The 24,132-nt window shown below is 38.9% G+C and overlaps 1 protein-coding gene across 2 annotated transcripts in view; it reads right to left on the reverse strand.

Moving 5' to 3' along the window:
- Nucleotides 1–451: 451 nt before the first annotated feature.
- col4a5 (collagen, type IV, alpha 5 (Alport syndrome)) overlaps nt 452–24,132 on the reverse strand; it is a 61,843-nt gene continuing 38,162 nt past the window's right edge. The window contains exons 15-49 of one of the 2 annotated variants that reach the window (XM_048185611.1): nt 23,380–23,436; nt 23,232–23,276; nt 23,096–23,149; nt 21,901–21,945; nt 21,690–21,777; nt 20,210–20,245; nt 19,809–20,060; nt 19,618–19,707; nt 19,122–19,192; nt 18,760–18,951; nt 18,258–18,426; nt 16,745–16,837; nt 16,528–16,632; nt 16,147–16,244; nt 14,253–14,403; nt 13,980–14,093; nt 13,432–13,599; nt 13,230–13,319; nt 12,997–13,134; nt 12,003–12,101; nt 11,779–11,868; nt 11,541–11,680; nt 11,155–11,461; nt 11,011–11,061; nt 10,703–10,888; nt 7,823–7,956; nt 6,576–6,648; nt 5,824–5,895; nt 5,626–5,754; nt 5,416–5,514; nt 4,441–4,653; nt 4,159–4,336; nt 3,669–3,783; nt 1,940–2,112; nt 452–1,847 (exon numbers count right to left, since the gene is read on the reverse strand). In XM_048185611.1, coding sequence (XP_048041568.1) covers nt 1,766–1,847; nt 1,940–2,112; nt 3,669–3,783; nt 4,159–4,336; nt 4,441–4,653; nt 5,416–5,514; nt 5,626–5,754; nt 5,824–5,895; nt 6,576–6,648; nt 7,823–7,956; nt 10,703–10,888; nt 11,011–11,061; nt 11,155–11,461; nt 11,541–11,680; nt 11,779–11,868; nt 12,003–12,101; nt 12,997–13,134; nt 13,230–13,319; nt 13,432–13,599; nt 13,980–14,093; nt 14,253–14,403; nt 16,147–16,244; nt 16,528–16,632; nt 16,745–16,837; nt 18,258–18,426; nt 18,760–18,951; nt 19,122–19,192; nt 19,618–19,707; nt 19,809–20,060; nt 20,210–20,245; nt 21,690–21,777; nt 21,901–21,945; nt 23,096–23,149; nt 23,232–23,276; nt 23,380–23,436 — 4,197 coding nt within the window. In that variant the 3' untranslated portion in view covers nt 452–1,765. The remainder of the gene's footprint in view (nt 1,848–1,939; nt 2,113–3,668; nt 3,784–4,158; nt 4,337–4,440; nt 4,654–5,415; nt 5,515–5,625; nt 5,755–5,823; nt 5,896–6,575; nt 6,649–7,822; nt 7,957–10,702; nt 10,889–11,010; nt 11,062–11,154; nt 11,462–11,540; nt 11,681–11,778; nt 11,869–12,002; nt 12,102–12,996; nt 13,135–13,229; nt 13,320–13,431; nt 13,600–13,979; nt 14,094–14,252; nt 14,404–16,146; nt 16,245–16,527; nt 16,633–16,744; nt 16,838–18,257; nt 18,427–18,759; nt 18,952–19,121; nt 19,193–19,617; nt 19,708–19,808; nt 20,061–20,209; nt 20,246–21,689; nt 21,778–21,900; nt 21,946–23,095; nt 23,150–23,231; nt 23,277–23,379; nt 23,437–24,132) is intronic. The other variant, XM_048185612.1, reaches the window with a different exon arrangement.

Raw genomic sequence — 24,132 nt, forward strand, 5'->3', positions numbered from 1 at the left:
TACTCTTAAGTCTTTTACTCGAGTTGTATTGGAATTGGTTACTTGTAACTTGTAGTAGAGTCATTTTCGATGCAAGGTATCAGTATTTTTACTCAAATATGGTTTTTATGTACTCTTTACACCTCTTTCATCATGCATTACTACACAAAAGCACAGTGGCTGCAAATCTACAAAGTCTTGTTGAGCTGTATATCCATCTAATGGAAATAACTATATATTGACATAGATGTCTGTTAGAGTAAAGACAACTGTTTGGTACATCCCTACAGTCCCTGTGATTCAGTTCTCCCTCTAGTGGTCCACCATCATAAAACTGTATATTTTCCCCCCATACAGCAAGGCTCAATGCTTTAGATAAGGAAACTGACAACATATCTCAAAATAGTATACCATACTAATACTGTCTGAGCTAAACAGAAAAAACAACAACAAGAATTTCACTCTAAAAAAGTTCACCTTTTTGTTTCTTTTATTTCAGTCATTTAAGTTTATAACAACTTTTGGATACTAAACATAAAAGGAGGAAATGATTTTGAAATACACATTGTTGCACCCCATGATGACTTGCAAAAAGATCTTCACTGTTTTAGATTAGATAAATCACTGTCGGTCAGCAAATTATAACTACAAATATCTATAATATAATACGCCAAAATGTGGTTTATGTTCAAATGTTTTTGACAGACAGTGGTTCATCTAATCTAAAACAGTGATGCACCACACTGTGGCGTAATATAACACAAATAAGATGGTTTACAAATTCATAACACTAGTATTTGATGGGTTTTCACAGAAGTTTCCTTGCTTGTTAAATGAAATCAGAATGGAAGAGAGATCTGTAAAAACAATTACATTTACGCTTATGTGGTGTGAAGAATGCACTGACCCTTACTTGATAACTACTGAATGAAAAAAAAAAAAAAAAAAAAAAATACCCCTCCTACAGCCAAATCAAGTTTCTGGATATATACTTTCTTTTTAATATATATATTTATAAAATACTGTTTCATTTAAAGAACGTTCTTTGTACAAATGTCAGTGTAAATGAATGTGGAGCTAATATGTGAATAAAGAGTGAGTGAATGAGTGAATGAACATCTGACAAAGAACCCAGAAATTCATTAAAAGATCTGTTTTTTTTTTTTTTTATACTAAAAAGGTGTTTTACACAATATACACATTTTATTACTTACAAAAAGAGATAAATGACACATTGCTAAAAAAAAAAGTCCTGATACAGCAGTGTTAGTACCACCAACAAAGAAGAAAAAGTGATTGGAGAAAAATGATAGCCTTAAAAAAGCAGTCCCATTAATGTAACGCTTCAGTGCATTTCGTCTCTTTGATGATCAAAGTGCCGATTTGGTAACATGGAGACAATTCCACTCGAAAGAATAAGCGAGAGAGCATTTCTCCCAAAAAATGTACCATTTGTGTACCAACATCAAAATTTTCATAGGAAAATATTATATGAAAAGAATCTCTAGAAAATCTCTTAAAAAATATCTAATGCACATTGTGTCACAACTGCCATGGCACTTTGCTTGATCTGTATTTTTCTTTTGAGGTACTTCTTTGAAAAAAAAAAAAAAGACTAATAAATCATTCTGTTCAGTTTCTTTTGCTGTGTCGCACAGTAGCACCATAGAGTTAAACGTGAAGATACCGCACCAATGAAACACCACTGGTGATCAGCATGATGGCCGCAGTCGTTGTAGGTGATGGCTGATCCTCAACAACAACAGACTGCACAAATGTCATTACGTTACGTCCTCTTCATACACACAATACAGCGGCTCACACGGGTCTCCAAGTTTCCAGCTTTCAGTGTTTCTGACTCTGGCTTTCTGTTTGGGCAAAGAAAGAAAAATCCAGTTTTTCAAGAACGTCGCCATGAATGTTTTTAAGAATTGTTGTACTTTTGAAAATGAAATTTTACCTGAACATTTCATTCACGTCCACAGTGGCGAGCCAGAAGCTGTACGAGTTGCTGTAATAATTGCAGGTGCCTCGACCGTGGCACTCGATGAACGGAGAGGATCGGAACTCCTCCAGACAGGAGCCGGGAGAGGCGAGAGCCTGACCTGAGCCCTCAGCACCTGCACTGGTGTGCTGTTACACAGAGAAACAGAAAAAATCAATCCGAGTCAAAGGTGAATAAGGACGTTAACAATGAGGAATCTTTTAAAAAAGCGTCTTTGTATTCATCCAGTTTTCATTTAAAAAAAAAAACCTCTGACTAAAGACTTATCAAATGGTGTTACCTGGTAAAAAGTACTATGCTAAATTACACACACTGTACAGAACTTATGGCCATATTTACTAAACAGGGAAATTTAGCGTGAGACCGCAATCCAATAAAAGTCCTGCAGGTGATTTACTGACAATACGCACATTAAAGAACACAGATGCAGCCAGATGATTCAATTTCCAGGTCGTTTCCATAATGACCAGCGCAATCCATCAAGGGCAGCTCAAAATTCATGTAGCGTCACAAACAAGCAGAGCTGATGATACTAACAACACGTGCGCAAAATGGGTTAAGGCTTGTTTATTGTAGAGGTAAATAATTCATTATTCATTAATTAAATAGTCTGCTCCCAAAAAATGTACGTCCGAAAGGGAAACATAAAATAACTGTGCCCACGACTTTTATCTTTAATCCTTATCAAGTAATCATAAATGACTGGAAAAGTCAGGCAATTTCATTGGTTAAAAAGAGTGGGAACCCTGAAGAACAGCACTTTTATTTGAATTAGTTTAGTTATTTTAATATATGGACACTCTTATATAAAAACAAATGTGATTATAGTAGATTTTCCAGAGGAAAGCCTACATAGGGGACTTATATTGTTTGTATATTGTGTATCTTGAATATTGTTGTGGACAAGGGGGTCAAAAAGGTTGAGAACTTCTGGTCTAAAAGTTAATGGTTCTCTTATCACATGACAAAATGGCTTCTTGCATGTTGGTTAGACTTTGATTAGGCAGACACAATTTTTTCAAATATTACTAGCCGCGTTTCCATTACAGATTCAAAACTTTTGCGATATTTTCTAAATATCGATAAAAATTATTGCGAAATGACAACGTGTACATTAACCGATGTTATACGACGAAAACGTCTTTTTTTCCTCTCGTGATAAGTAATTCAAAAAATCATGGCAACGGATGTTGGTAGGTTTACGTATATATCCCAGCCACTGCACTAGCCATTATTTTTAATCAAAGGAGATGTAGGCATGTTATCCAAGCATTTATGGCAAGGAAAGCCCCTTATATTTGGGAGAGGCCACGTATGAGGTGCTTCTGGGTGTTTCTCAAAATATGGCATTTCTTTGTTGTTTAGAATCCAGAAGTCCCATAATTCTTTTGAGTTTAATGAAGAACTCTCGTCATCTGTCCAAACATACTGCGCTATCTTTAAAGAATGATCGAATTTACATACGGCAGGTGACCTGTAAATGCGAAAAAACTGTTTCCATTGTAGTTCTGCAAAATATTCATTTTCCGAATTGGCTGAAAAACCACCTCATGCGAGCATAAAAACTTTTTTGCGATTTATGGGATTTTTTGTGTGAAATTGACGTTTTTGTTTCCATTGGGCATTTTTTCAATTCGCAACTTAAAGGGTAATGGAAACGCAATTTCTGTGATAATGTACATACCATCATGAAGGAGTAACCAATCCAGAGGGTATCCCAGTTCCGCGGGCAGGATGGCACCTGAATGGTCTGGCTATGTATAGCAATCACCATGGCTGGAGCTTCACACACAGAACACCTACACACACATACACATGTTGGGTTTCCATGTTTTATGGGGACTTTCCACAGACATAATGGTTTTTATACTGTACAAACTGTATATCCTATCCCCTTACACTACCCATACCCCTAAACCCATCACAGAAAACTTTCTGCATTTTTAAATTTTCAAAAAACATCATTCTGTAATGATTGCGTTGCCATTCTGTATGATAATTTATTGGTATTACTATACTTGTGGGGACATTTGGTCCCCTTAACGTAGGGAATACCAGGACACACACTCACACACACACACACACACACACACACACACACAAAATGATTCAGGAAATGCAATGGATTCAGGTCCCACTCCTAATCATCATCTGTTAGAGTGACCGTCTCTTACCGACTGATGTAAGGTTTGATGTCCACTCCAGTGATGGGCGCCATGTTCATTGACATGGGGTGTGGTGTGGACAGCCAATAGGAGTAGTCATTTCGGGATGCGAAGTTGCAAACATTGTTGATGTTACAGAACATGAAAGGCATTGTGCTGAAACGACGTAGACAACTACCAGCCGTACCTGATGTTTTTTGAATGGAGAAAATGGCACAATAGTCATAATATAAGTGATGTGAGAAAAAACATGATACACGCGTGTGCTCTATTTGTTTTAGGGCTACTCACCCAGGTCCTGTCCGTGCGCCCTCTCGTTGCCTTGCACATAGAGTAAAGAGTAGCCATCGTAGATAATGGATGTGCCATCTGGACACGATGGCACATCTATGGTCTGACTGTGGCGAGTGATCAGAAAACCGTGTGCTGACTGTGGTGATCCTGGGATACCAGGAGGGCCCTGAATCCCATCTGGACCAGGAGGGCCGGGGTAACCACGCGGACCTTTAAAAAATGACATCATGGTTATTGTGAGGCTGGTACGTGGAACTGGAGAAAATTCAGGCACTGTTTATAAGCGGTGTTGCCAAGTGGGGTACTTTAACACTTGCCGCAGGTTGTTTTTCATGTCCGCAGGTTGAAGCAACCCCAAATAACATGATATTTAGCCCCTGAAATGCAATTTTTTACCAGTTTTTAGTAGCAATTGGGCAGGTTTTGTAGTGAAAAACTGGCAACCCTGTCTATAAGCCTCCTGTTCCTGTGGTTTGTGAAAATCTCGGAGCCACAAAATTAAGGACGATCCATAAAGGGATAGTTTGCACAAAAATTAAAATTCTGTCATCATTTGTTCATATTCATACAGTCACTTTAAACCCATAGGACTTTGGTTAATCTTTTAAACACAAATTAAGATATTTTTAATTAAACCTGAAATGTTTCTGTCCCTCCATTGAAAATCCAGGTAAACAAAACAAAGAAGATCCAAAAAGGTCATAAAGGCATCATAAAACTAATATAAATGAATCAAGTGGTTTAATCAAACTAAATTGCTTCAGATTCGATTCAGATTTATCATGCCTTTATGAGCTTTTTGGATCTTCTAAGTTTTGGTTAGCTGGACTTTCAACGAAGGGACAGAATTCATTTAAGATATCTTCATTTGTGTTTCAAAGATTAACCAAATGACCCGGGCTGGATTTGAACTCTGGGAGGTCTTGTGCAACATTTCTACCCACCAGGCCATGTCTTGGACCCTAACATTACCTGGTTGTCCAGCTGGTCCTGTATCTCCCTTCCTTCCAGGTGTGCCGGTAAATCCTGGAGGTCCCATTTGACCTGGGTCTCCAGGGTTGCCAGGTGAACCTAGAGGATGAAGTGACATCAGACATGAGGAGGAAGAAGACCAGACCAGGTCCTAAACTCTTGACCAGCCTTTGCAGGTCTGTACTGTTTAGTCTCAGTGTAACCACTAACCTGGAAGACCCTGTAATCCCGGGGGTCCTACTGGGCCTCTGTTGCCTGGCGTTCCTCTTTGTCCAGGTGGACCAGGATCACCCTTCAATAAAATAGGCCCTGGAGCAAAGCCTGGATCACCAGGGGGTCCTGTGATCAAAAGAGTATTAGAGGATGCATTTCGGATTTGTAAAGGGAAAATGTTTCAAAATGACATACCTTGGCTTCCAGTATCACCACGTTGTCCTGGGGAGCCGTCAGCTCCAGCAGGGCCAGGCTGTCCTTTAGGTCCTATAACAGGCAGAGGTTACGTGAAAAAGACACTTTTATAAATAAGGCTTCAAAACAAGCTTTAACATACACACATTTTTTTTATTTAGTCACTCTGGTGTTCCAAACATGTACCTGTATGCTGTTATTTCTTTTTTTGAAACACAAAAGCAGAATTATTAATACTACATTCACTACCATTCAAAAGTTTGGGGATGGTAAGATTTATGTTTTGTTTTGATCAAACATACAATAAAAACAGTAATATTGTGAACTATTATTACACTTTAACTGTTTTTATTTTTATATATTTTAAAATGTAATTTATTTCTGTGATGGCAAATCTGAATTTTCAGCAGTCATTCCTCCAGTCTTCTCAAATATCAAATGAATGCATGCAACTATTAATATCTTTAAAAAGAAATCTCACTGACCTCAAACTTTTGAATGGTAGAGTGTATTGTACAATTTTGTATAATAAACAGATTTGAATTTAAAGTTGGATTCATGCAGAATCAAGTGTAATTCTCCATACAGCAGATTAGAACTGGCGCACTCACTTTCAGTTATAAAACATGCAAGAAGCAAAGGCACTTGGTGTCGATATGTCACTGTGCTTGATGCGCCACTTTTAGAGTAAATAACGACAGCCAAATTTGTGGGTAAACAATTGCTTTAATGGTTATAGCAAGATAACTAACCTGGGAATCCAGTAACACCTTGAGGTCCAGTATCTCCTTTCAGGCCACTAGGCCCTGGATTTCCTGGCGCACCCTTGTCAAAAACAAATAAAAAACATCATTATCTAACTGAATATAATAAATACAAATTAATAAATAAATGAACAACTATTTATATTATTTTAAATAATTTTATTATGTGAGAATAAAAAGAAAGCAGAAAGACTTTTAAGTTCACTTAAATGGTTTAACAGTCATTATCCAAAAATTTCTCTTTTTTAGCAAAAAAATGCATAAAACACACATTAACCAGATGCAGCCTACAAAATTTTTGGTAACACTTTACTTGAAGGGGTGTGCATAAGACTGACATGACACCTTCATAATCTTGACATGACACGTGTCATGAATATGAAGGAGGTTTTATGAATGTTTATGACAACTGTCATTAAATGTCATTCGCTCAATTATGTCATTTTTAATGCAAAGATGACATTGTTTGAGATGTCTTTGTTACGACAACTTGACATTAGCAAAACATCATAACCTGTCATAAACATGACATAGCAGATTAATTATCAAACTTAAAAAACTACTTAGCTTTATGGGTTAACATTACATTACATTATTTTGGTAACACTTCAGTATAGGGAACACATATATAAATGATTAACTATGACTTTTCCCTCAATAAACTCTTAATTTACTGCTTATTATAGTTAATTGTTAGGTTTAGGTATTGGGTAGGATTAAGAATGTATGAATGTATGAATTTGTCAGAGTATTGTCACTTAATGACATTTTAATGACAAGTTCAATTTGTACTACTGTACTTGAGCTCAAGATACATATTTATGACACTATTATAATGGCCTCATGACAGCCAATGTCAAAACCAACCACATGACAGTTTAATGTAATGTTAACCCATAAAGCTAAATGATGTCAAGTTGTCATGACAAAGACACTGACAGGTTACGATGTATTGGTTTATGTCAAGTTGTCATAACTCGGACATCTCAAACAATGTCATCTTTGCATTAAAAATGACATAATTGAGCGAATGACATTTAATGACAGTTGTCATAAACATTCATAAAACCTCCTTCATATTCATGACATGTGTCATGTCGAGATTATGAAGGTGTCATGTCAGTCTTATGCACACCCCTTCAAGTAAAGTGTTACCATATTTTTTTCTACAAATCCCTTTGCTAACAATACTTAAACCTTAGAACACATAATTGGAACGCATTGATAATGCTTACCGGAAAGCCAGGGGGACCGTAATCTCCTTTCAGTCCAGGTGCACCAGGTGTCCCAGGGAGTCCAGGCAAGCCCTTCTCACCCTTCACTCCTCCACTACCTGGAGGTCCACGTGGACCCTCAGGGCCAGAAGGACCTTCACATTCACAGAACAGAAATCAGTTCCTCAGAATCTGATCAAAATAGCATGCATCTCAAATCATTAAACCATTGTCAACATTATTCAAACAAGCAATGTGTGCATGTTTATCATGTATATTGTTGTATATAGTGTGCTGAATGGTTCTGGGATGTTCTATGAGAAGGAGGAGGTACAAAGAGAGATAAAGACTTGTAACTATATTCCTAGATAGGGACATGAAAATTAAACATCAAAAAAGTAAACATGAATATGATCCATCCCAGTCCCACCTGAGGTAAATCATCTAATAACTAATGGAGGTGCACAGTAAGACACAGGTGAGAATCAAACCAAGTTGTCTAACCTGCAGGACCTATAGTGGGGTCAAAGGTCAACGGGTTCCCAAAAGTCCAATAAGAGGAGAAGCAAAGAACAAGATAAATGTTTTAAATAAAGAGCACAGCAACGCAAGTAAGCTATATGATGTGGTGAGGAACATGTTTAAAATTCAGAAATATTGTTTGTTTTTTCCTCCGCTGGCTTTATAGAAGGCATTACTGAAGAAACAACTTAGCATATTTGACATGACATTTATATTACCATTCAAAAGTTTAGGGTCAGTAACAGATGAAAGAAGGAAATTAATACTTTTATTTATCAAGGCTGCAATTAACTGATCAAAAGTGACTTTCTGAAGGATCATGTGGCACTGAAGACTGGAGGAATGGCTAAAGAAAATTCAGATTTGCCATCACAGGAATAAATTACATTTTAAAATATATTAAAATAAAAAACTTATTTTAAATCGCAATTATATTTCACAATATTACTGTATTTTTGATAAACTAAATGCAGCCTTGCTGAGCATAAGAGACATCTTTTCAAAACATTAAAAAATATTTCCGACCCTAAACTTCTGAATAGTAGTGTACATGCACATCTCAACACATATTGGAATAAAGCTGTACTACAGAGCGATCATCATAATCTGAGTAATCAAAACATTCACATTCTTTTCCTGCTAATTTCTTCAGGAAATACTTGCTCTTGGAATTTTGTATTTATCAAGTTTGTTGCATTTTGGATAAGGATAATCGTATTATCAGCAAATCCCAATATAGTAATATCCTTGTGCGTGTAAATGAAATCATAATGCAAAATCTGATAATCTGGTAGCAAATGCTCAGTTACACATGTAGTCAATTATACTGTGGTAGGTTTATTGTGTATGCTAGAAAAGATTTAAACAATTACTGACATAAAGCAGCCATTGTATAAATCTTTCTAGCACGTCTAGTCACAATACAGATGAATTACATTATTAAGGTAGATGAAATTAAAATTCTAACACAGAGTTGTGTATTGAAACATGAAAAAAAAAAAAAAAAAATCAATTCCATAGCATCAAGAAGCTGACCTGCTGGGCCTGCAAAGATCCCATGTCATCAGGAGGAGCAGCACCAAGCCGCAAGAAACAGAAAATGCATATAATACCCAGAATGCACCTGGATAAAATAAGCCTAATGGACACTAGCCAAAATGGTCTCCTTCTTCATCAACTTCAAAAGCTTTGGTAAGATACTCATCAAGCAGTTCTGACATCAATTTTATATTAATTGTTTAAAAAAAATCTTATCTTATATGAAGTGCAGCAGAATTCATGAGAGTTTTTACTCTTCTATTCCAAGGTGGAGCCCATTTTAGATAGTCCTGCAATGGCTTTTCATTTCTTACAAATCAGCACATTTCCCATGCAAAAGTTCCAGATGACCACTAAATTTGATCAAAGACATAGACAGCATCCTGTGGAGGTTCACCACAGCTTCTACTGCTGAAGAGAAAGGACGGGTGGAAGTGAAGACACGCAAAGGTGAATGACGATAGATGAATGGATGGGTGAACAGCTAACAGTGAATTAGGGGAAGCAGACACTGTGCGTAATACTCATAGGGCCCTGACTGGGCAACTGTGAAACACTTGACAGTGAAAAACCTCTGCATGCATGCAAATCCTTCACTTCTTTCTAACACATGACAAACCAGCACACAATTACGATAGGGAGTGAATAGAATATCACTTGCAGTGAAGGGAATGCAAACTGTCTGTCTTGTGCTCCTTGATCTGAGAGTGTATTTGTGACAGTGACATGGATATGACATAATCATGATTGCTTGTGTAATATTCCATGCAAATCAGTCAAACAAACAAAATCAAAGCCAGTATGCCCTCTGGTTCACAATAATAATATTACATTTGCTGATGAAGTGATTCCCGAACAGGGTACTTAGTCCTGAAGATAAATCTATAAAACATCTTTATGGTGACAAAAATGAAAATGTGTGCTAATGCATTCGGTTCCTGAAGGTATAATTTGTGTCAATATAATTACCTTCTCTTGTATAAGTTTCCATTATAGTCAGATAGCTACTATACCAATACCATGAATTACTTCACTTTTCATAAATAAACTTGATGGGGCTGTAGAAGTACATCAGAAAATAGCAAACACTGTGGTAAAGCGCAGTATTAATTATTAGGAGTATGCGGCAAAGCAAGTATTTGTGTCTATATTTGCTGGGATTACAAAAGCATGTGTTTTTGTGTGCTGATTTAAGTGTTTATTAAAATAATTCTTTGATTATCATTTTAACAAATAGTTTGTTCTTTTAAATTAGAGATTCTTGATATGATCATTTTGACTCATGACATTGTGAAAGCCAGAGGGCAAAGCTGGCCAAAAGGGATGAGACGTTTAACTTACCAGATCTTCCGGGGGGACCAGGTGGGCCTTGGATACCTTTAGGTCCCTGCACAGGTAGGCCTGGAGGCCCAGGTGGCCCTACAGGGCCAATCTGACCAGGCAAACCAGGAAATCCAGACTCACCCTTCAGACCAGGAAATCCAGGACTTCCGGGAGGACCCGGAAAACCAGGGTCTCCTTTAGGCCCTGCGACATAAGAAAAACAGTAAATCACTGTAAATCTGCCATGAAAATTGTAATGAAGAACTTAGAATCAGAATTCTTCTAATGAAAAAATGAAGATACATGAACAAAACTCAATGCTTTACCTGGTGAACCGGGGAAACCGGGCGGGCCTGGGCTACCAAAGCCTGGAGCACCTGGGTAAAAAGTTAAAAAGAAATTTTTCTAAATACATATGCTACACTGAGCACATCTTGTGTACTTTTGATTTCCTCTGTATTCAAACTAACCTGGTTCACCCTTTAGTCCCGCAGGTCCTGGAATGCCATCACGACCAGGAAAACCTTTATCGCCAATGATGCCGGGTGGTCCAGATCGTCCAGGATCTCCTGGCCTTCCAGGTGCTCCACTAAGTCCAGGAGGACCTGGGGCACCATCCAAACCTTTAGGGCCAGGAATGCCAGGTGTACCTTGGAATCCTGGGAGTCCCGGATCACCCTTTGGTCCAGGGTTACCAGTCAAGCCTGGAGGTCCAGGAAGGCCAGGCTGGCCTTTCTGCCCTGGGGTTCCAGGGAATCCTGGAGTGCCTGGTTCACCCTGGGAATTTAAATTTAATAGCATTAAATATTAAAAGCAAATATTCTCTATGTTGAAGTAGTAAACAATATGTTTTTACCTTTGGCCCAGGATTTCCTGGTAATCCAAATCCTGGTGATCCAGGATCACCTTTGGGTCCTGGGAACCCCGGTGTTCCTGGGGATCCAGGCAGGCCAGATCGGCCAGGTTGGCCAGGGTTTCCTTTCACTCCAGGAATTCCTATAACAAAGAAGACTAGCTCAGTCTAGCTTCAAGGTTTCAAATCCTCAGAAACATAAAGGTTTTGGGTTAGAGCCATATGGGTGTGAGGATCTGACCTGGCAATCCCATCTCTCCCATGCTACCCTTTAGTCCTGGGGCTCCTGAAGACCCTGGAGTCCCAGGGAGACCTGGATCACCTTTGGGGCCTAAACATGAATACAAAATTAATAAAAAAAACCCATTTACGAGTCTATATACTTTGCAGTACACTACAGAAGACTACTTGATTGAAGATGCTTTTGATGGCTCAAATTCAAATATGTGTACTTGTCTGCTTTACCTAGGGGTCCTGGTAGTCCTGGCCTTCCATCTTGCCCAGGGGGGCCAGGATCTCCAGGGATACCGGGAACACCCTTTGCTCCTGGTGGTCCACTTAAACCTATATGACAAATAAAGAGAATTGTATTGTCACCAAACTATATGAGAAGGTTAAATGTTTCCTTTTGCTAAACTTAAGTTACTTGAGTATAGAAAAACAGAGGAGGGACCCTCAAAGATGTACTGATGACAAATAAACAGACATTGCATATAATACCCAGAATGCACCTGGGTAAAATAAGCCTAATAGACACTAGCCAAATGGTCTCCTTCTCCATCAACTTTTTCACTTTTTCAAGTTAGTGTGTAATGTTGCTGTTTGAGCATAAAAAACATCTGCAAGCTCAAAGTCCACTCCAAAGGGAGATATTTTTTTAAGTGTTAGTTCACCCATAATTGAAAATTCTGTCATTAATTACTCACCCTCATGTTGTTCCAAACCTGTAAGACTTTTGTTCATCTTCAGAACACAAATGAAGATATTTTGATGCTACCATTTTGATGCTTAAAAAAGTTTATAAAGAGATTCTAAAACGAATCCATTTGAATTGAGTGGTTTAGACCAAATTTTCTAAAGAGACACAATCACTTTATATGATGTAACACACAAGAATGAACCTCATTGGTTCTCGCACGCATCAAGCAAACATGCTTGAGCTTCCGTTTACCACAACTGATGTGAGTTGACGAATGTTTATATGTGAATAAAAGCTTAAATTTAATCTGTTCTATATATGAAGTCTCTTCAGAAAATTTGGACTAAACCACTCAATTCATATGGATTTGTTTTATGATCTCTTTATGAACTTTTTGAAGCATCAAAGTGGTAGTCACGTAGCTGCCTATGGAGGGACAGAAAGCTCTAATATTTCATCAAAAAGATCTTAATTTCTGTTGACATCACCAAAAAGGCCATGATGGTGTGAGACAGGTAGCAGCTTACAGATTTGTCTCACCTGGAACTCCGGGTTCTCCTTTTTGTCCTTTTAATGGTGACATGATGCCAGGTGGGCCTGGAGTGCCTGGGTCACCTTTGTCTCCCTTTAATCCTGGATAACCTGCGCTTCCTGGTCGTCCTGAGACACCGTCATCTCCTGCAGGGGCACAAAGCACAAAAATATTTCACTCTATGAGAGACTTTATGAAATTGATTCAGAAATTAGATCTGAAGCAAAAAATGGTATCAGACCTTTTGGTCCTGGAAAGCCTGGTCTGCCAGGGTTGCCAGGGCCACCTGGAGGTCCTGGAGCACCCATCCCACCAATGTCACCCTTAGGCCCTGTAATAATGATATAGGATTAGCAGAGAAGGACCAGGATAAAGAAACAATATATATAATTTTATACAGTTAAAATTGATAATAATAGTGGATATTGCTGTCGTCATATTACCAGGCAGTCCTGGTTGGCCATCTTGACCAGGTAGTCCGGGACCCCCAGGTGGACCAGTTGCGCCAGGAGGTCCAGTAAAACCAGGGTTTCCTCTGTCACCTTGTAGCCCTGGGATACTCAAACCAGGGGATCCACGGTCTCCTTTTTCTCCATTTGCACCTTGGACTCCTGAAGTAGAGAAGACAACGATGGTGTAATATAGTGAAACACAACTTTGTCTTATTACTAAGATCCATAATGTATCCATGCCATATTACTAAGAGATATGCTTCACCTCACACACATTTTAGTCATGAGGGTCATATAACTGTTATAATTTCTAGACTAAATAATATTTTATTCAAAGTTATTGGCTAGTTAGACAAAGCATTTCCCAGTGCACATAAGCAAGATTATTTTACATAAAAATAATCTAGTGCATGCACAAGAGTCTCTTGTACTGGAGACTCCTATGCTTGCACTAGACTAGAAGGAAATCTGGCAAGCATATCTCTAATTCAAGATCCATTCTTCTCTTAAGTATGTACACAATTTTACTGTAGGCATACCAGTAGGCCCCATAGGGCCAGGAGGTCCAGGAGGACCAGGGGGCCCCTGAAGCCCAAAGGCAGGGGGTCCTGGGGGGCCACGAGGACCAGGACCACCAGGATAACCAGCATCACCTAAGTGAAAAATGAAAATGCAAAGAACTTAGATGATTTGTTTTTTATTTGTAATACAACTTGTGTGTGTTCGATGTTAGCATCATCGAAAGGCATCTATTTTGTGTCTAGTGCAGCATTGCTGTTTATTCTCAGTTTAAACATTAAGTAATTCTCTACCTTTAGTTCCAGGGGCACCGTCGAGACCTGGGCGACCTGGTGCACCAGGGCTTCCAGGGAAACCAGGATCACCTTTCGGACCGGGTGTACCTTTACTGCCTGGGAATCCTGTAGGACCTGGAGGCCCAGGTAGACCAAAACCAGGCTCTCCCTTTTGGGACAAAGAGACTCATTGGAGCATCATTTATACCCCTAATGTACTCTGATTTATAGTATACAGCTAGTGAACACTATATTGCTCAAAATTCAATGGAGAAAGGATGTTCAAACACAAACACAAAAAACAAAAACTGATGCACATAGCAGCTTAACTTCTTCCTGCAAATTTCAATTTGGACTGTAAAAAATGTAAAATATAACGATCCAAAAATAGAAACACTATTGTTCAAAAGTCTGGGGTTGTATTATATTGTGAAATATTATTACAATTTAAAGGTGCCCTAGAATTAAAAATTGAATTTGTCTTGGCATAGTTGAATAACAAGAGTTCAGTACATGGAAAAGACATACAGTGAGTCTCAAACTCCATTGTTTCCTCCTTCTTATATAAATCTCATTTGTTTAAACGACCTCCGAAGAACAGGCGAATCTCAACATAACACCGACTGTTACGTAACAGTCGGGGTGTACGCCCCAATATTTGCATAATGCCAGCCCATGTTCCCAACATTATGAAAGGGATTACACAAGGGCAGCCAGTATTAACGTCTGGAGCTGCACACAGCCCAATCATCAGACTAGGTAAGCAAGAACAACAGTGAAAAATGGCAGATGGAGCAATAATAACTGACATAATCCATGATAGCATGATATTTTTACTGATATTTATAAATTGTCTTTCTAAATGTTTTGTTAGCATGTTGCTAATGTACTGTTAAATGAGGTTAAAGTTACCATCGTTTCTTACTGTATTCACGGAGACAAGAGCCGTCTATTTTCATTTTTTAAACACTTGCAGTCTGTATAATTCATAAACACAACTTCATTCTTTATAAATCTCTCCAACAGTGTAGCATTAGCCGTTAGCCATGGAGGACAGCCTCAAATTCACTCAGAATAAAACTTTAACATCCAAATAAATACTTTACTCACATAATTCGAAGCATGCATACAGCATGCATGACGAACATCTTGTAAAGATCCATTTGAGGGTTATATTAGCTGTGTGAACTTTGTAAATGCGCTGTAATATAGTTGACAGCTCGTGTGGCAGGGAGCACGCGATTTAAGGGGACGGCGCCGAGTGTAAATCAGTGCATTGTTAATGATGCCCCAAAATAGGCAGTTAAAAAAAATCTATGGGGTATTTTGAGCTGAAACTTCACAGACACATTCAGGAGACACCTTAGACTTATATTACATCTTGTGAAAAAGCATTCTTGGGCACCTTTAAAATAACTGTTTACTATTTTTAATATACTTGTCAGTATATTAAAGTAATATACCTTACATTTTAAAATGTATTTCTTTGATGGCAAAGCTGAAATCAGCAGCCATTACTCCAGTCTTCAGATATCAGTTTAATATGCTGATTTGGTGCTCAAGAAACATTTTCTATTATTATCACTGTTGACAACAGTTGACCAGGATACATTGTTTGATTAACAGAAATTTCAAAAGAAGAGAATTTGTTTAATAAATGTTTTTTCTGTCACTTTGATCAAATTAACGTATCCTTGCTGAATAAAAGTATTCACTTTTAAAAATAATTATTTCTATTATTTCTAATTATTTCTAACCCAAACTTTTGAACAATAGCATATACAATGTGTATTAGAATGATTCAATGATTGATTATTCAAATATTCAGTTATCACCTGAATGTAACATATTCGTGTCTACTAGTGAAGTTAGTGAATATTATATTGTATTGTGTAGGTTAAATGTTTCATACTTTGGGTCCAGGTAATCCAGGCTGACCAGATTGTCCATCCAAACCTGGTCGCCCAGGAATGCCAGGTCCACCAGGGGAACCAGCAATACCAGGAAAACCTGGAGAATATGAACAACACTGTTAGACATTTGGACAAACCTGTCCCTCACTATCAAATTTTTAAAAAATTTATCTAAAAAAAATAAAAAAGAGAATATGTTGAACAATAAATGCACCTAGTGAAAGTCTGATATATTGGCAAGTATTTGGCCAAATCTGAATTTTTTAATGAATAATGCCTATTTCAGGCTTTAGAATATTTGGATGTTGACAAACATGTGTATTAGTGACAGTGTGACAGTGTATTAGTATTAGTGTTTCAATAGCGGGAATACATTGTACCTTTAGTTCCAGGGGGTCCTGGCAATCCAATACCAGGAAGACCATGATCTCCTTTGGCTCCAGGTAGGCCTGGGAACCCAGGCTGTCCAGGTGGGCCTGTATCACCTGTACATATATGGAACCAGTCTCTGTTGAACTTTGAATTCCCAATCTGCTCCATATGCATTAAAGACCACTAAATGTACGCTGACAGTGTAGTTAGTAGTTTTTTCTTTACCCGGACTTCCTGGCAATCCAGGATCTCCATCCCGTCCTGGGGGTCCACGTTCACCTTTGTCTGACACAGCCAAGCCAGGTTCACCTTTCTGACCTACCAAGTCAGAAAAACATTGAAATGATGTAATGTCCAAGTTACTCATAATTTAAAGTAGTTAAACTTCATTTAAAGGTACAGTATGTAATATTGACAGCTAGAAGCTGAAATGGGCACTGCAGTCTAAATTCAAAACATTGGAGAGGGTTGTTTCTCCCACCCCCTCCTCCTCAAACACGACACTAACCCTAGTTGCCAGATTGAAGACACGCAACAGGAACGAGCGCAAATGACACTGGAAAGCGACGAGCCTAGAAAGTTGATCAGTTCATTTATCCATGTTTGAACATGCCTCTGGTCGTAGAGCTTTTTGGATCGGGAATCTGTGATCTCTGACCTAGTTTGTTTGCTGGCTTCCTCCAATATGTTGTGTCTTCCACAAAATGGCAACCAGGGGTGTCGAAATACTATTGGGTAAACTGGTAGTGGGCGGAATCACAAAGACCAAAACAAAAACAGACATTCTGACACGGAACGCACATTTCAAAGTAGTACAACATGCTGTAGCATTGTTTTTCTGAGAAACAATTATGTGAACTTAGTATCCTAAATACAGTATCTCACAGAAGTGAGTACACCCCTCACATATTTGTAAATATTTGATTATATCTTTTCATGTGACAACACTGAAGAAATGACACTTTGCTACAATGTAAAGTAGTGAGTGTACAGCTTGTATAACAGTGTAAATTTGCTGACCCCTCAAAATAACTCAACACACAGCCATTAATGTCTAAACCGCTGGCCACAAAAGTGAGTACACCCCTAAGTGAAAATCTCCAAATTGGTCCCAAAGTGTCAACATTTTGTGTGGCCACCATTATTTTCCAGCAAACATATAATGGTATTTTTTTATTATGGTATTTTAGTCCAGTCAAAAAAATTACATCAAAAAGTAGTCACCTACACTTAACTACATATATTCCATCATGACAACTTTTGGAATAGTTTTAGCATGTTAAAGAATATGACAATGTTATTGTATTTGGTATTGGCAGACTAGATCTGCTGATGAAGCATGCTGCTAGAGCAAGTATGGACTTTGAGCATGTAAGCTGCTGGCATGAACTCAGAAGATATGAACTCAGATAAAGCGAATATGAAAGATATAAGGATATGAATTCAGATAAAGTGCTGCAGGACCAGCTTATGGTGAACACTCTACCAGAGCAAATTTTGAGCCAGCAATCTCATTGGCTACAAATCAGCAGAGGACAATTAGCTTGTGCCATGCAATAACAAAATCAATGCTTTCAGACTGCATGCAATGACCTATTGGCCTGCACCATCTAGAGTTTCATACTGAACAAGATATTTACCTTCATAGTGCAAAAATAGCCTATATTTCATTCATATTCACATATTCAATTGACATAAAATAAACTGAACATAAAAACAAGACAGTATTGCTTTTTACCTGGTGCTCCAGGAATCCCCGGTCTTCCTGAAACCCCCTGAATACCCTTCTCTCCAGGAGGTCCCTGTGGACCAGATCCTGGGGGACCAGACAGACCCCTGTCTCCTGGAGATCCTGGCAAGCCAGGTTCACCTGGTGGACCTTGTGCACCTTTCACCAATGCCGAACCCTTTAAGAAAAAATTGTACATTTTAGTGCAGTCTGTTTTGTGAACCTGTTACTAAAGTCATAGAAGGCGCCGTTTCTCATTTTACAAGTGAAAAGTATGTTTACATAGAAGTCTTATAGTCACTAAAATAATTTTATATATATATATATATATATATATAATCCTTGAGGTCAGAGAGAGGGTGGAAATATTATGGTTGACTAAGATTATGGATAGTGGATAAATGGCAATTCAGTAGTCCATGTAATATTATGACGAATAATACATCAGTTTATTGAACTGTATAAAAGACCCAAAAGTTGTACTTCTAAAGAAAAATTAACAAACACTCACAGGTGGTCCTTTGAGGCCAGGGGGACCAGGCACTCCATCACGACCAGGTCTTCCTTCGAGTCCCGGCAGACCTGGAGGGCCAGGAAATCCTGTGTCTCCCTTATCTCCTTTCACACCCAGAACAGAGATGGCATCGCCTGGGTCGCCCTTCTCTCCAGGGTATCCAGGGGGTCCCTGAGGTCCTGGTATTCCCTAAAGGGTAAATATATCACTTACATGTTAGGTACTGAAATGTCCGATGACTAGGTAAAGTGTAAAGTATATTTATAATCATATTTTCTGACTAATTCTGAAGCATCTGCCACTGTAAACAAAAAGTGAGGTACTGAAATCAGCTAAGAGATGAAACTAGGAACACTCACAGGTGGGCCCATGAGCCCTGGCCCTCCTGGGAATCCTCTATCTCCTTTAGATCCAGGCACACCAGGTACACCTGACACAAAAACAAGTGTGACATGCAGCTTGAAAATCATCTGTACTTTATAGAAAGTTTTGTTCTTTAGTTCAAAAAATCATAGACAAAAAGTGCTTTGGTATATACTTTTGTACTGAAATGTACCATGTTATTTATGTGGTACTTCAAAAAGAATACTGTTTACTACCTTTTTTTTATTGGACCTAAGCAGTACCTTTAGTGGCCTATTTATGGTTAGATAGTCAGACAGGTAACCTGAAGGTTGCAGGTTCGAGTCTCAATACTGGCAAGATATGATCCCAATCACTCCATATATATGCATGTGTGTGTGAGAGAGATTTGTTTGTCTTTATAAGGTAAAACATAATTTAAGAAAACATCTGCATGACATAATCTTATTATAATGATCACGCACAGGAAGGTTAAGTTGATTTAAATCATACCTGGATTTCCAGGAGGACCTGGAAACCCTGGGGGTCCTGGGACAGGGTTTCCATTACTGAAACAATTCACACATGTCTCTCCTTTCTGACCTGTGACAATTGGCATTAGAGAGTATTAGCCACAATGTTCTTCAAAAAAAATATGTGTGTATATACAGATTTTGTTTTCTAATATGTAATACAAGGCAAACCTTTCTGTCCTGTTTCTCCAGGAAATCCACGCTCCCCCTGCAGGCCTGGAGGACCAGGAGGACCACGATTACATTCTTGATCGCCGTTGAATATTCCTGGGGGACCAGGAGGCCCTTGGAGTCCTTGGAGACCTTGTGGACCTGGTCTCCCAGGTGGTCCAGGAAGTGAGATTCCAGGCTGTCCCTCATCGCCCTTTTCTCCTCTCTCTCCAGGTAACCCTGGTGAGCCGGGAGGACCTGAACCTCCAATTCCTATGATGAGAGATTTCTTTAATTAAATTAACTGCATGAGTTAACATGAATCAATCATGGACTGGAAAAAATTGTAATGAAAATCTATGTGAAATACAGTGTCATAAAAAATAATATTAAAAAAATTACCAAAAAAGCATGCTGCTTACCTGCAGGACCTTGTGGACCAGGTGGCCCCTGAATACCTACCAAAGGACAAAAATGATACCTGATACAGATAACACTGTACAACATATTCGTATGGATAAACAGTAGATAAAAATGTTTTATCAGATTAGAAAACATGCACATAATCTACGATGGAATTTACCGAAAAAAAATCACTTGACGCACAAAAAACTGACTTTGTAACTTTGCCTCAACAGAGGATGTGATTGGATAACTGAACTAACCAGCGGAACAATTTCATTGCACAGGATCTCAAATGTTGGTTTGATCAGTTTCCTAAATGCATGAGAATTGCAAAAAGCATATCCATCTATCATAAAAGTAATCCATACGACTCCAGTGTGTTAATGAATGGCTTCTGAAGCGATTGGTTTTTGTAAGAAAAATATCCATATTTAAAACTTTATAAACTATAATCACTGGCATAGACTACTTTTATGATGGATGGATGCGCTTTCAGGAGCTTCAAAAACGTAGGCACTATTCAATGCCTATACAAAGCTGGGAAGAGCCAGGATATTATTTAAAGGTGCCATCGAATGTTTTTTCACAAGATGTAATATAAGTCTAAGGTGTCTCCTGAATGTGTCTGTGAAGTTTCAGCTCAAAATACCCCATAGATTTTTTTTAAATTAATTTTTTTAACTGCCTATTTTGGGGCATCATTAAATATGAGCCGATTTAGGCTGCGGCCCCTTTAAATGCTCACGCTCCCCGCACATCCAGACGTTAATACTGACTGCCCTTGTGTAATGCCTTGAACATGGGCTGGCATATGCAAACATTGGGGGTGTACATATTAATGATCCTGACTGTTACGTAACAGTCGGTGTTATGTTGAGATTCGCCTGTTCTTCAGAGGTCTTTTAAACAAATGAGATTTACATAAGAAGATTTACAACTATTGTTGTTTGGCTGAAAGCAGAAAGTATACGCCTCATATACACATGGCCACGACTCGGGGCACGACTGTGGGCAGTCATGGCCTTATGGCTAAAGAGTTGGATTTGTAACCCAAAGGTTGTGGGTTTGAGTCTCAGTACTTGCAGGAATTGTTGGTAAGGGGAGTGAATGTACAGCGCTCTCTTCCACCCTCAATACCACGACTGAGGTGAGACCCTTAAGCAAGGCACCGAATCCACATCTGCTCCCCGGGTGCCGCAGCAAAAAAAGCTGCCCACTGCTCTGGGGGTGTGTTCACAGTGTGTGTGTGGACTTGGATGGGATAAATGCAGAGCACAAATTCCGAGTATGGGACTCTTTTACTTTACACCTAGGATGGCCACCCATTTTGGGGTGAACTATTCATTTAAAAGCTGTTACATGGGACTTATTCATTTGATAATACATGCATGCTGTTCAGCGAACCATGCATGAGCAAACAAAATGAGAAGCATGAATAATGATTTAACCTCTTTGCTCAGCTGATCTTAAGCTTGAACTTGAGTGGTGTCTAAATACCTGGAAGTCCTCTATCTCCTTTAGATCCAGGTGATCCTGGCTCACCGCTGTCTCCTTTTGGTCCTATTCCGCCTGTGATCCGCCCATTCTATGGGGTAAAAAGGTTTATTTTTTAATTACACTAATCAATATTAATATTTATAATTAAATAATTATAAACATCAGGTCTATGTATAGATGACAGAATATAACAGAGAAATATTCAACATACCGTGAATGTTGGAGGTCCAGGAGGCCCTCTATCACCTTTCTCACCCTAAATATGTTAATAAAAGGGCATATGTATGAGGTAGTGCATCCTCAAAACCTTTTGGACGAAAACACAGACTTCGCTCTACACAAAGTCAAATATACTCATCCAGCAGTGACACAAGCAGATTAAGGGTGTACTCACACTAGGCTCTCTGAACCGTGCCCGAGCACCCTCAAAGCCCGGTTCATTTGATCAAGTGTGATCGCTCTGTTCCTTGCCTGGGCGCGGTTTGTTTAGCCGTCCCTGGCCCGCTTGGAAGAGGTGGGCCAGAGCGTGGTTCAGTTGGGCTCGAGCGTGTTTCGCATGCAGTGTGAGCGCTAACCATGCCGGAGCACGGAAAGGCTATTACTTTTGTGTGCGCTGCCGTCATCATTATAACGGCAAACATCTTTATTACTACTTTGATAGCATGCTTATCAATTCATGTAATTAATTCAAGTGTATTTGGGTTTATAACGGGTCTGGATCGAACCTTATTGATGAACCGGAATTGTAGTTTGCGAGTAAAGTTGCAAATTCCTCCATTAATGTCAGCTGCCTTTGTAATAATCCTCTGATACGAGCTATTGTAAATTGCTGCGCCATAAATGATAAATATATTAGGCAGTTTCTTAGCGAAAGTGCATTTCTTCCTGTTTTCTTCCATTCAAAAAGTCGCATGATGTAAGCGTGCTCCGGCCTGGAACGTTAAGTGCAATGTGAGTGCGGGCCAGCAGGGGAGTAGGGAGGGGGGACAATCGCGCTCGGACTCGGTTCAAGGCAACCGTGCCTAGTGTAAGTACACCCTAAGTGTCTGCTGGGGTCGAATGTGTGTGATGGTAACAGCAAAATACAGGCAGTGCCTCCACATCACTGTGTTTGCTGATCATGCTGTCAGTGCGACACGTGTCGATGTTTAATCATGTTCACAACAGGTATGCAAATCTGCCTATTCAAAAAGTGGAAACTAATGGACTAATTACAGAGTCACAACAACATTTTAATTTAAATTAATCTGAAATGACAAAATGATCTGTGAGTGAGCTTGTTTTTCATGAACGCTCAGCTCAATTACATAAAAACTGCACCTCAGTGCCAGTGATCATCATTAGACAGTGTTTATTAAAGATTTGATGACCTAAAGCTGTGTTTTGATGACGCGTTCAGTACTTACTCTCACACCATCTCGTCCAGGTTGACCAGGAGGACCTGGTTCTCCGTTGTCACCCTGAGAAAGAGATGTGATAACAGCATTAAAGAATATCATCAGTGTGGTGAAATGTACTTAACATCTATTGTAGACAGCTTACCGGATATCCAGAGAGGCCTTGTTCACCATCTTTGCCAGGTTTTCCCTTATGAAAATAAATATATCACCACATACATGTCATAAAATGCTGCCTTTTGTAATCTACAAACATAATTGAGTAGTTGGGGTTTCTGTAGGCTTTAACTCACCCTCTTTCCAGGCTCGCCGGGTTCTCCTTTGTCACCTTTCTGGCCCCCTTGCGAACCCTATGAGACAAAGACAGGAATGTTAATCACAAGCTAAACAAAAAAAAGAAAGCATAATCCACATCATATTTATACGTACAGGTAATGTAATTTATCAGATAAATCATCATGCTTCTGTGAGAGTTTAAAGATGTCAGTGTGTTTTAATTAGGGTTGTCATGGTACCAAAATTTCAGTAGTCCATACCAATATTTGCAATGTACTTAGCAGCATGAAAAACTAGACTTGTATTCAGATTGTGAATGAGTAATAAACAGAAAGCAAGAGCAGAGCCTCACTTTATAAACACTAAGGCTGTCAATCTCTAAAGCGCAAGCTCACTGAATTCTGCACTCTCACGAAAACTCCTGTTATAATAAAAAAGCTGTCTTAATTGTTCAATGAATCTCTTATTTGCATCGTGTTTACACTTTGTTGGTTATAAAAAAAAGATTGTTGAGCATGCGGCTCGTGTTGAACAAAACAAAACCTTGTGCGCAATCAGCGTAGCTACGCAGATTCTGAGGAACTCACTGACTAGCACCTCTAATAGGCCATTGCGTTCACGCACTCAACAAATATGATTGTGATTGGCTGCAATGCTCAACACTTGTAAAAACACACTGTAAATAGAAACCTTTGGCATTCAGCAAGAGCTCAAACAAACACGAACCGTTTGACCGTTTGAAAGCAGCGTCTATCAGCAGGTACTGAATA

Source organism: Megalobrama amblycephala, linkage group LG3 (assembly GCF_018812025.1).
Source record: "Megalobrama amblycephala isolate DHTTF-2021 linkage group LG3, ASM1881202v1, whole genome shotgun sequence".
Taxonomy (NCBI): domain Eukaryota; kingdom Metazoa; phylum Chordata; class Actinopteri; order Cypriniformes; family Xenocyprididae; genus Megalobrama; species Megalobrama amblycephala.